A 14,144-nucleotide genomic window follows, 5' to 3' on the forward strand; every position below is an offset into this window, starting at 1 on the left:
AAAAATTTGAACTTTCCACTTAAATTAAAAATGCGGTTTTATATTTATTTTATTTGAAGTTTTAAAATTTATGGGAAGAATTTTAAAAGCACTTTTATGAATAAAATAAATTTGTGAAATGGATAGATTTATGAAAAACATGTATATTTTAATACAACTGAAAAATATAGGTTGGTAAGTGATACAAGCTTAATTACAGTAATTTCATTCGTTTCATCATTTGTATGTTTAACTTTGTTCCCTTGTTTTCTTTTGGTGAAATTTCAAATAACTGTCCGAAAAATTATATCTATAAGTATGTAATGAAATATATTTATCTAAAAATCGTGTGGAACTAAAAACTGCAGTCCTATGAATTTTATTATAAAACAATAAAAATTCGATGTTGCAAGTTTTGCAATTTCGTAGACTTGCCGAAATTGTATCACCAAGAATCAATATAGCAACCCCAGCGGGCAGTTCCAACGGAAGCACTCGAATGAAATTCAAAATTTATTCCGTAGCTTCCTTAACGTTAACTCGAACTAATCTTGAATCTTATTTCCCGCTAAAATTTTGCGGTTATTCTTTTATGTGTTCCATTCAATAACGGTTCTAGAACGAAATTTGAAATTGCTGTTAGAATACTGCAGGCTTGCTCCCTTAGTAGTCATTATTTTTGTATGTAGTCGAGTTAATATATAATTTGCAAGGTTACTATTAAGGTTATATATTTTAGAAGTATAAGCTCAATAAATAAAAAATAAATAAAATAAAAAAGCCTTTATTTCTCGCGTTTACAATTATAAGTTAATTACACTTTATACTTATGCTAATTTTCTGATTTAACACACACATGTATATATATATATATATACATGTGTGTGTGTGTTATATATATATATATATATATATATATATATATATATATATATATATATATATATGTGTGTGTATATATAATTTACTATAAAGCTGAACTAATTGGTTTGTTTATTTATATATATATATATAGGTTTATATGTTTACTAATTAAGTTCGTTTATTTATTTTCTTATGTATTATTTTTATTTTGTGCGAGAACCGCTCCTGCGGCAAAAGCCTCCTCCAATCGTTTCCAACTTGTTCTGTCCTTAGCTATTCTGGACCACGATACACCTGCTGTTCTCTCAATGTCATCGCTCCACCTTTTGTGAGGTCTACCCGGCTTACGCTTTGCATCTATGGGGTACCAGTTGGTTGCTATTTTTGACCATCGTTCGTCTGTTACTCGTTGTATATGTCCTGCCCATTTCCATTTTAGGTGAAGAATTCGTGTTACTGCATCCTTGGCTATGGTCTTCTTTCTTATGACACTATTTCTCACCCTGTCCTTCAGTTTATTCCCTGTGTAGCTTCTTTCCAATTCCCTTTGGCAATTACGCTCAATGCGTACTTAAAATATTACGTGTCTGCTTTTTTAAACGGACAGATTTTACTCAAACTTTGTACAATTATCAAGGAAAGTTGACAATACAAAAACATGGGTTTGTCCTTTGCAAGTAAGAAAATTTAGTTTTTTAACTATATTTGCTATTAATAATAAAGAAATAACACTTGCTTTAAATAAGGATTTAATGATAAATTGGCCTTAAATTATTCAATAGATAAATAATACAACAGATACATTTTTATTTGCCAATTTCCATTCAAATCCATTCTGACGCTTTTGAAACAATAACATTCACCTCACACATTCCTGCGGTAATTGAATAAAGGTTTTTTCCATATAAATTTGGTAAATTTAACAATATCGAGGCTTATATTCGATTATAGACAATAACAACAGCTGACTATATCGTGATATAAATTATTTCGGCTCACTGGTTCGGATAACTGCCCCAATGCGAGCAAAGCAGTGTATAATAATTTATAGAATACGAGTATACGCGTGATATATTTATCTGACAGATACTTTTTGGCAATACATCTTTTGAATACAGCTTTTTATAGCGATTTTTTAAACAAGCTAAATAGTGGAATAGAATGAAGCTAATTAATAGTAATATATTAATTTATTCAATCAGTTGTAAATGATTTTGATGGTAACTTTATACTTAAATATATGTTATTAATTATAACGCTACAATTAAGAAGGTTTTACTCCAATCTTAGCAGACTTTTCAATGGCAGCTGAAATTCTCTGAGGAGACTCAGTTTACAAGGATTACTTATGAATACCCCCTGTAGCTGTACCACCCAGATTCTAAAATAGGACCAAATGACAACATTTTCCTATGACACACAAAAAGAATCGCGTCAAAAATTAAAAATATGAAATCGATGGAAACCCATTGAGTTATCGAACAATAAAAACCGAAAAATGCAATCGAATTGATCTTTCATTATTGGATGCGTTGAAAATTAAACCCGAATTCCTCTTAGATAGTTCTCGAAATATCCGTGACGCTCTGGTGTTCACTTTAGTTTACATCCAGAAAAGTAATAGACAGGGAATTTAAATAAAATCTAAAACCTGCAACCGAACGTTTCAAGGCCAATAAATAAAGATTCAGCGGCACTCGTAAAAGCTAATCACGAACGACGTAAAACCGCTGCGCACATACATTGCGGAGGAAGTACCGATTTATCGTTGCGAGTTATTTGAAAACCACCTGCACGGGTAGATGTACGTATTACATTTCGGTAGCATCTGTTAGAAATGTTTTTCAATAGTATAATGATATCTATGGTTAAAACATTGCAGTTAAAATTAAAATTTATTATTTACACATTTTATAAAATTATTTATTTAATGATCAATACGTTTTACAAGGTGTCGAGCAAATTTATACGTCAATCAAATATTAGAAAAGTCTTATTAAACCTTTGCAGTTTTTTAAATTTCTAAAAGTTTTAGAGTATAATTGTATGCACACGCTTTCAAAATAACGAGCTTCCTATGGACGTCGCATTTTTTCATTTATTACTTTCCTACTGATATGTCATTTCCATTTCCTTATTTAATAATAGAAGACAAGTAAACACAAAACTTCAGGGTTTTGACTAAAAGAAACGAAAGGATTTTGAACCGTATAGCTTTAAAATTATAAAATATGCACCAAGAACTGCAGTTAATGGAATTTTTAAATTACTGTCGCAAAATGCCGGATTCAAACTTAAAAGATATGCCAGGAATTTAACTTCAGTGTGCAGTTTTCACGCAATCCCCGTTCGTGGAAGAGTAAAGATTTATTGCACTAATACCGCATAATTTAATATTCAACTATCTCTGGCTTTAGCAATTGAATGACGAATGAATTTAAACTTCTTTTTAACCAAGGATATTATTGAAGGGTTTTTTAAAACTTTGTCAATTACTGATATTATTATTCACTAGCTGTGCCCCGCGGTTTCACCCGCGTAAGTCCGTATCCCGTAAGAATATCGGGACAAAAAGTTGCCTATATGTTATTCCAGTTGTCCAGCTATCTACGTACCAAATTTCATTGCAATCGGTTCAGTAGTTTTTGCGTGAAAGAGCAACAAACACACGCACACACACACACACACACGCACATCCTTACAAACTTTCGCATTTATAATATTATTAGGATAACAAAAAACGTTGACCTCCATCTTTCAGAATTCAGTGCGCTTAATTATTTAAAATAACATATTTAATTAATAATAATTTTCATTCTATTATTACCTTAAGTCGTATGCCTATGTTAAATATTGCAATGATTCACGAGTGTTGCGTTTATTAATCTATATATATAAAAGAAAGTCGTGTTAGCTACATTATTTATAACTCAAGAACGGCTAAACCGATTATGTTGAAATTTGGTACAGAGATAGTTTTAGACCCGAGAAAGGGCATAGGATAGTTTTTATCCCGGAAATCTAACGGGAACGGGAACTTTGTCGGTAACGCCCCGAGTCTATCTTACCCGTGAATACGCGAGCAAAGCCGCCGGCGGAATGCTAGTTACTTAAAAAAGGCACTTCACTAGCTCTAAACGCATGGCCTATCTATAATAGTCTATCCAACCAACTCAAAAGAGATATTGTTATTTAAGCTAATAATAATAAGGTTAGAAGAATAACATATTTGAATTCTTCTGCTTCTTAGCCTTTGTATGTCCACTGCTGGACGTACGCCTCTCCTATAGCACGCCATTTGGCCCAATCAAAAGTTTCTTGCTGCCAGTTTTTGCCTGCTACCTTTCGTATGTCATCACTCCAACGAGTCACAGGGCGCCCTACGCTACGTTTGCCGAGCCGTGGTCTCCACTCTGTAATACGTGTGCCCCAGCAGGTTTGAATCATCAGGATATCAGTTTTCAACCAACTAAAATCTCCCGATTTTAGACACGTGACATCTAAATTACCGATAAAATATTTTTTCCAGTCATGGAAAAGTTGTGAAATCATAATCTTGGGGGTCAGAACCCAACTGAGCCAAATAAGAACATCATTCATTCTTCAACATTTATTGCATTTTCTAGAAAATAAACGTACCTCAAAGCCTGCTAAATATTCTGCTATCAAATAAAGGTGAGAACATTATGCTAGACTGGGAGAGCATTATGTGGAATGGACCACAATTTACCGTTGCAATGTGGCCTTAAGGTGTCTTCAGATAATGTGTTTTTCTTTTAATCATTTAAGGTAATTGTTCGCTATTTTCTCTGGGACTTATTCTTAATATATGTAGGTGTATGTAATATACATTTATATATAGATGCTCGTCCCGGCTCCGTCCGGATATCAACATTCTTATTTTATCCGAAGGGAGCATCTAATCGAGATAAAAAGCATCCTATCACCTAAGTCAGCTCAAACCCTGTTTCTATACCAAATTTCAATAAAATTCGATAAGTAGATTCAGCGTGATTCACGCAGAAATATCTAAACAAACAAACTTTCAAATTTATAATACTAGTGTGATTAAACACTTTTGTGTTCTTTGTAAGCGAATTGAAGCGACGACGAATTGTTATAAAATATAGTTGTACCAAAGAACATATGGAATCGTCATTATTTTTATTTTAATAAAGTTTGAAATATTATATTGTATTTATAATTTTCACTGCCATAATGTACATTATATTCTAAATCTTTTTCTATAACCCGACGTAACTTCAAATTTCATACAGTATACAGCACACACTAACTTTCAGTTTATCATATAAAGGCTCTTTACACAAACCGTATGAAGTCACATATATTGCAGACATACCTCGAAGAATTGTATTTATATTTAAACTAGAAACTCCCGTATTTTCTTTGCCGTATCCCTTTGATATATTCTGCGCTGAGAGTTCCGTTTTCATATTCTTAATGATTCTATATTGAATTATATAACGTAGCTATGCAATTGATATTTTCTTATATAACAGCTTACGTAGTTAGTAAAGTTTTTCTTGTTTCTTGAAAGATGAATAAAAGCTGAACAACAAATCAACTTTAAATTTTTATCTTGTTAATTCAAAAATGATCCATTTAAATTTAAACTCAAGTTAGATATTTTTAAACATAAAATTGTCAAATGTCTTTATACTGGACAACTGCTTTTTTATGTCGTAGTGGACAACAGAGCTGGTGGTTCGCCTGAGGGTAAGCGATCACCACCATCCATGAACGCTCGCAGAGGTAGTATCTTTAGTTAGTATATGCTTTTATGGGGTAAGGAATAAGGATTTGATTGACTTTATAATATTCGCATCTGTACTAAAATATAAAGCCGAAGAGATAATTTGTTTGAATCTCATGAACTCCTGAACTGATTTCAAAAACCTTTTCACCATTGGATATGTAATCAGCCCCTCAGTATGACTGTGATAGTCAATATATAATACCGCCAGCATTATAAATGCATTACCCATATTTCATAGTAGAAATAACCTTTTGTTTCCAGCGAATCCTACCCCCTAACGCCTTTACCAGATGAAGTGGGGGGCGGCGTGATATCCGAGGGTCCGCTTCTCCTCCTTGCTATGTGGACGCCCAAAGGCCACGGTCTAATCACAGTGAAAGACTGCGATATATACTACCGACCAGCTCCGAGGTCTTCCACTGGATACCGGGTTACGGAGACGGGGGTTCCTGGCACCATATATAATGGTGTACCGGACTGGTTGTATGAAGGTAAGGATTCTCTTTATATATTTATTTATTTTAAACACTTTATTGTACTGTCAACATGGCAAAAAGAAATACAATAATACTTATGTTAAAATATACAACACAGAAGTTTGTTTCTTTTGTTTGTTTGTCCGTCGATGTCTACAGAGTTTCTTGTCGGCTCTTCTCTGTTGAAACTGTTTCCGAACCGATGGTAAATGTTATAACTGTATTATATGATGATTCAAAAGTGCTTCTAAGGAAGTCTAGTTGAATGAATAAATGTTTGAGTTTGTGTTTGAGTCGATCACGCTGAAACTACTGAGGATCTTCTGAAATTTGGTATACAGACAGGGTATGAGTTGACTTGGGCTATAGACTTTTTATCCTGATTAAATGAAAAATGTTCCCTTGGGATAAAACAGGAATCTCCATATCCGGACGGAGCCGGAACGAACGTCTAGTCTCTAATATATAAATAGTGAAGGAATTCTTGCAACTCAATTACTTCTTCACCATTTTCGTATGCAACCCGCACGTATGACGTCACACCAACTATCGTGACTCCAGACGCTCACGGATATTCAATGTAAGACGATACCGAACTCCCAAAGGTCTCAAATCATTTTATTCTTCAAGGCGTTGTAAATGAGCGCCTCAACCTGCCTCTTATCTTAATGACGACACTTAGCTGGCCTCTTTCACGAAGACTGCGATTAAAATTAGAATGAATTTGGACTGAATGGATATATTTTTATGGTCCTCTTAGACGTTTTAGCTCAGCAAATTAAAGATTTGGTTATTTATTGTTGCTTCGATGATCGGTTGTATTATCCTTAGTAATAAATGCGAAAGTGTTTGTCGTTTTTTGAAGTCGCAACGAAGCGGCTTTATTGTATGATTTGTGTTTGAAGATAGTTAGGAGCCATAATAAGAAATAATTCACATAATGATTATCAGAATTATGCTTTAAACAGCGATTCTAATTCCCTCTCTCTCTCTCTCTCACTTTCTTAGTTATATAGGCCTGAGATGTCCATAAACATCATGTATAGCGTTCTTATTTTTTAAGTGATTTTATTGTAATGTATATTATTAAAAATTACTGGCTGACTCCCACGGCGTCACTCGCGTGGCACCTACTTAAATAGTCTATGCGTCAAACCGGACTATAATCTATCTCTGTATCAAATTTCATATATATATGACAAGCTGTTAACGCTTGAAAGAACAAACATCCATACATTATTACAAACTTAAGCGTTTATAATATTAATAAGTAGGATAATAACAAAAGTTCATACATGTATTAATGTAAATTGCCTATTTCATCTCTTTGACTCCATAACTTATTATAAACGTTATAAGTTAAGCGCTTTCCCAATATAATCTAACAGTTATTCTGACTTATTCGCCTGGAAATATATATTACTTACACTAACTGATACTCGCATATGAAGTAGCCTATGTGCTAATCTATACTATAATCTATCTCTGTACCAAATTTCACAAAAATGTCATAAGCTTTTTGGATTGAAAGAGTAACAAACATCTAATCATCCATCCATACTTACAAACTTTTAGCGTTTATAATACTAGCTTTCACCCGCGTAAGTCTGTATCCCGATATAATATTGGGATAATAAGTAGCCTTTATGTTATTCTATTTGTCCAGCTGTCTACGTACCAAATTGCAATCGGTTCAGTTTTTGTGTGAAAGAGCAACAAACACACACACACACATCCTTACAAACTTTCGCACTTATAATATCAGTAGGATTAGTAGGATAACTAGGAAGATATATTTATTCACTGAAACATTTAAACATTTACAATTTATAAACTAATAATCTCCACGAATTACAAAACAGCATTAAAATTACATGGTATGAAATATAAAATTACCTGCATCCCTACTTTTATATTATAAATGCCAAAGTGATTATGTCTGTTTGTCTGACAGTGTCTTCTTTAACGCCTTAACCAGTAAATGAATTTGGATACAATTTGGTACAGAGATAGTATGAGGCCGAGAAAGGATATAGTATAGTTTTTAGAAAACGGTTCACCCAGTAAAGATTTATCAAATAACAAGCAAAAAAAAAACAGAAAACTTTTTTGAAGTCAGTAAAAAATCCATTCAGTAGTTTCAGCGTGTTTGACGTACAAACATCCAAACAAACAAACTCTTCAACTGATAAACCCTTTCCTTTAAGTCACTGCATAAACCAACTCCCTTTATATCCAGTATCACTATACAGCGTTAAACATATTGTGTTAATATAATCGCAGCGTGATGCAGAACCGAATTAACCAGTCTCCCCGTGGCCACGCTCGCTGTAAAGTGTTCGAAACGCCGGGTCAATATAGATGAATAAATCGCGTTTAAAATCCGTTAAAAAGTGTTTAATTTCTAAACGAGTTTACCTTAGCTCATTGTTCGAATAGATGCTGTAGATTATCTGCTATACATTTTCATTTAAAGATCATGCTCTTGTGTGATTTTAAGATTTTTAAACGACTTTAAAAAGTGTTCACACATTAGTGGGCTGTGTTTTTTTATGTGCGCTACCTCATAAATTTTGAGGAACCGATTTTGATGATTCTTTTTGTATTCAAAATCTGTTACTTGTCTTGTGGCCCCTTTTAAATTTGATCAAATTCTGACAAATTGAAGTATTTAGTTTTATATTTCAAAATAATTATTGTTATATACAACAATAATTAATAATATATATATTACCATACGTTTGAATTATACATTTCACAAATCCACATTATATTATAACAACAACAAGATACATATGTAAAACTATGTTTCTTTTATCATTTCATATTATCTTTCATCCCCTATTTGATCGCTTTGTTAGGATCTATCGAAACCCTGCCAATCTTGCCAAATGCCAAAATCATAGTAGCTCTCGCATGCTAAATTTCAGTCCAATGGGTCCACGGACATTTCAAAACCAAGATTAATCAGTTCAGCCGTTCCCAAGTTTTAGCGAAACTAACGAACAGCAATTCATTTTATATATATAGATACTAATCGATATTTTAAATTATCTTTTCACGAAGCTGTCCAATCTAATAATATTTACCTACGACCTATATAAGGTCTTTGTGCTAAGATGAATCGTCTGACACATCATACATCAAGCGGCCTCATCTACGTTATTTGCTGGCAAACAAACGGGTACCGTCAGCATGTGAAGCTCGTGTGAAATTTTACTTAAAATTTTTGGTAATTGATTGATTATTGGGGGCTGTATTTGCATGCTTTAAAATAAAAAATAGTCTTTTATTTCTGAATTACGTATATTAACTTCATCAAAGTCATGAAATCAATTATGTGATTTTTTGAATACTTCATATAATATTATTTTATTTTACTTCATTGTACCTACTAGAAAAGTATTGTTGTAGTCATGTTATGAGTGATATGTAATATAATAATAATAAAATTAATTATCACCGTGTACTTTACTTTGAATGTTCGGGGTATTATATCCACTGTAAATATATATTGTTTTGTTTCTCATACGATTTTAAAAAAAACAGGGAGGTTCTCAATTCGACTATATGTTTTGGGTTTGTAACCTCAGAACTTTTGACTGAGTGAACCGATTACGATATTTTATTTAAAAGCCGATGCTATGTATGGTCCCATTAGAAGTTGGTCTTATTCAGACAATTTCATTTATTGATTTATATTATAATATATAAGCTTATGGTGGTACACTACTTCTCTCGAATCGTTTAAAACTCACAAAACTAATTGCTCTACTAATAATTGTAATGTAATAATTCTCAGTATTTTTATATACCCTCCGTTATAATAATAAATGAAATAAGATAAATAAAGTTTTCGTGCCGTCCACACACCGAAACTCGGAAGCAATTAAAAATCGCAACGATCAACTTTCGAAACAACTGATTTGAACTTTTTGAATATAAAAGCTATCGAGCCTTTATTTATTCAGCTTTTCCGATACTGAGTGGCTTTTTTGCGAAGCAAAATCACTAATGTTCACCGTTATCAGCCCATATATGTTCCCATTGCTGGGACAAAGGCCTTCTATGAGGGTTCAGGCCATAATCCACCACGCTGAACAAGTGTGGGTTGGCAGATGTCACATGTCGTCGATCTTTTGATTCTTGGACATGCCGGTTTCCTCACAATGTTTTCCGTTTTAATAAAAAAACAAAACAGGACCGCCTCCTTGGTAGAGTCGTTAGCACGTGAGCGTAGAACCGAGGGTTGCTGGATTCGAAGCCCGATGGGGACGCACCAAATAATAATGCCACGGTCTGACAGGACACAGAAGGCTGATCACATAATTGTCCTTAAGTGCCGTGAAACAGATGAATATCATCTGTCCCAAACCCCACTACGGGACACGGGACTTCACTTTATACTAAACTAAACAACATATTCAAGGAATCGTTGCAAATCGAAAGGCATTTATATGGCGATAATTTTTATTAATTGCGTAATAATTAAATTGCTGACTGTATCTAGGCCGTTATTTCCTCGGAGAAATAAACCAATTCAACACTGTGGTGCAGAAATTAAAACAAATTTATCATCACCATTGTTAATATTATATTATGATTCCTCTTGAGCAGTACAGGTAAAGAATATGAAACAAAAGTCCCAATTTTATTATTTGCAACACAAATTTGTTGACTGTTCATAAAAAAAATCTCAACGGTGTTGCATGGCGAAGGGACAGAAAAAAGTTTTAACTCAAAATTAAAACTTTTTCAAGCAACCTAGAAAAAAAATCAAGTCACGCCTTAAGAAATGGCGCACAAACCTGCATATGCTAGTTTACAAAACGTCATAAAACCTCGTTCTTTTTGAAGTCGATTATGAAACATTGAATCCAGATTATTTAAAATAACGTAAAATATACCCAATAGCTTTCGAATAATCCCATCTCAATTCCCTAGAAAATTGTATACAGACCCGAGATAAGATTCCACTGATATAGTTAACAAGGATTTATGCTTGTAATTAAGCGCACCGCTAGAGAATAACCAACTACATCCATTATTATTGTTATAGTGCAATATTTACCAATTCTATTTGGGAATATTGTGGTTTTCAGTTTTTATTTCGTCGTTATGATAATTAATGCGAGTTCTATGGACAATAACGAAGAGCGTATAGTTTTAATCGAGTTAAAGAGTATCGCGTTTTAAATGTATTAATTATAGTCCCTCGACAAGTTATATTGAGATTGCATTTCTCAGCGTTCAAATTGCTAAAAAGAATGTATTGTAATTTCAGTAGGATTGCTAGTTTATGAGATTAAGCGCTAAACTCTTTTTTCAAGATGGACGGATGCGTCCTCTGAGAAGCACACGCTTAAACCCTTAAGACCTTAACAATGTAACATTTCATCTCATCATCTGATTGTTTCAAGATTTTTCTATTATTTGATGTTCCCAGAGAAATTTTACCGATAGGACGTAATTGGGTATTATGTTCTTCCATTAAGAAAAAAGCATATACTATATTCTTATCTCATGTTATTTTCTTTTATAAATTTCTATCTACCATACTTTTTGCTTTACAATTTAATCACAATAACATCATGGAAAGGTACAGGTGGTCTAGTAGGATTTCCATCTATTTTATAGTAGTATAGTAGTAGGTATATCATAGAAGGTATATTTATGTAGTATATATAAATAGCAATCAAGTAAAAGCTTTAATACACTACAAAGATGCCTTTATTTGTCCCAAGTTTCCGTCTAAACTCCTTTGCTTCTTTCCATTAATTTTTTTCCATTTTATGAATGAATCCTTCATGCTTTGGATTTATAGTTAATATACAATTATTGTTGTACGTCAAAAGGGATATAAGTAAAGATATACAAGTTTTGGAGTAAACAGTCTTTAATTATTATCAGAATTTACATACTTAAAATATACACAATTTCTAGTGCTCTCTAGGGGGAATGGAATATTGTTTTCTTTTTTTTAAATTATTTTTGGGGGGCAATAAAATCTTAAGAACAACGTCTTAATATAAGAATCGTAATTTCAAATAGCAAATACTATAATCTGTGTGCCAATTTTTATGAAAAATAACAATTATGATAAACATTGAACAATCACTTAACTAATTATCAGAGCGTTTCTAGTTACTTGACCGCCATTTTTATGTTTATATAGACTAGGCTATATTACAAATTGACTACTTCATATTTTTATGAACTTACTAGCTGCACCCCGCGGTTTCACCCCCGTAGGAATATCGGGATAAAAAGTTGCCTATATGTTATTCCAGTTGTCCAGCTGTCTACGTACCAAATTTCATTGCAATCGGTTCAGTAGTTTTTGTGTGAAAGAGTAATAAGCACACACACAGTCTTACAAACTTTCACATTTATAATATTAGTAGGATTAGTTGGATAGGAATAGTAGGATTGTCCTAAGAATTTAAATTTCTAACGTAGACAATTAAATGAATGTACCTCCAGGGCACAAGGCTAGTTGGTAATTTTAAAATGTATCAAGAGGAACATTGGAACGGTAGAGATAGCATTGTCAGAGAGTATAGAAATAGCACTCAGTACTGACCTTTATGAGGACCGTCAGCAAAAAAAGAAAATTCATTTTGCGTTTTGTATTTATATAATGAGTTTTTCTATACAATTTAAAGTGTTGACAAAAGCTTTGTGAATTATTGTCTTAAGTCTAAAAGTAGCACTCGTTTTAGATAACAATTAGTAGAATTGGCTCGTTATTCAGGAAGAAATTCGAAGTAAGAAAATAATGTTAGAATATTTTAAAATGAACATAACCAGCGATTTTGCAGCGCTGAATTTTGTTTATTGATTTATTTACGTAGATTTTCTTATATTAATTGAAAAAAATGCTTTCATTCAAGATTCACATAGTATCAATTCAGGGGTAATGAAATATAAATATACAATACATACTATAAATTTCAACACCTTCGAGCTTACAAAATAAGCCATATGCTATAAAACTATATATACAAATTATAAACGTATTATGATTTACAACCTCCAAACGCTATGAAAACAAAATAAAATAATTCAACACTGACGATTATGCCACTGGGTTAAAAGAAATTTAAAATAACTAGATACTTGAATGAACGCTTTTAACTTAAATTAAAATTCTAAAAAGGAGAAACGCATTAAAAAGAAAACCGTTGCTGTCGCTACCTCCATCCACGTAGGACCCATTCAGATGAACATTTTTTATGCGAACGGTGCAGTGAAGTCATTCCAGTAATAGCAACGCAAGAACTTAGTTGAAACTGATACAAAATTAAACCTCTTTTTAAATTACTCTGGAGGGGAATTTAGTCTGAAATACGCTTCCTATTAGGTATGAGCGAACTCAATAATACATGATCTACAAAGCGATCTTATATGTCATATTATAATATCAATTTGCTCTAAAACCTCTCTTTTTTATGTCGTAGGATTATATATTATAAAGGATCATTTTTAGTATTTTTTTCCCCAGCGAATGCCCGCTTTTAGGGGGTAAGGGATAAGGAAAGCATTGGTGACTGGAAAGAATTATTGGTCTGGGAAGGGTGAGGAAAAGGAAACATCCTACCGGGTGATATTCGTTATTTTTATTATCTTCTAAACTATGGAATCGAGATTTCTTATACTAGCTGTCACCTGGAATTAATAGACACTTTTTTAAGACCTCACGGTAACCCGTATATCCTGAGATAAGTGCGTTCAACCAAACATGCAAACGAACTATTTAGCGTTATTAAATTACTAGCTGCGCCCCGCGGTTTCACCCGCGTAAGTCCACATCCCGTATGAATATCGGGATAAAAATTGCCTATATGTTATTCCAGTTGTCCAGCTGTCTACGTACCAAATTTCATTGCAATCGGTTCAGTAGGTTTTTGCGTGAAAGAGCAACAAACACACACACATCCTTACAAACTTTTGCATTTATAATATTAGTAGGACTGTAGATAGATTTTAATGCAACGTGACATGTGTACAGATGATATATTGTACAGAATAATAAATTATCGCGGCCC

General features: G+C 33.0%; 1 protein-coding gene across 2 annotated transcripts in view; it reads left to right on the forward strand.

Moving 5' to 3' along the window:
- Positions 1–14,144, forward strand: part of LOC119837125 (inactive dipeptidyl peptidase 10) — a 129,337-nt gene that overhangs the window by 99,296 nt on the left and 15,897 nt on the right. For both annotated transcript variants that reach the window (XM_038362630.1, XM_038362631.1), the window contains exon 6: positions 5,882–6,111. In XM_038362630.1, the coding sequence (XP_038218558.1) occupies positions 5,882–6,111 (230 nt within the window). The remainder of the gene's footprint in view (positions 1–5,881; positions 6,112–14,144) is intronic.

The sequence above is a fragment of the Zerene cesonia genome, chromosome 26 (assembly GCF_012273895.1).
Source record: "Zerene cesonia ecotype Mississippi chromosome 26, Zerene_cesonia_1.1, whole genome shotgun sequence".
Lineage (NCBI taxonomy): Eukaryota > Metazoa > Arthropoda > Insecta > Lepidoptera > Pieridae > Zerene > Zerene cesonia.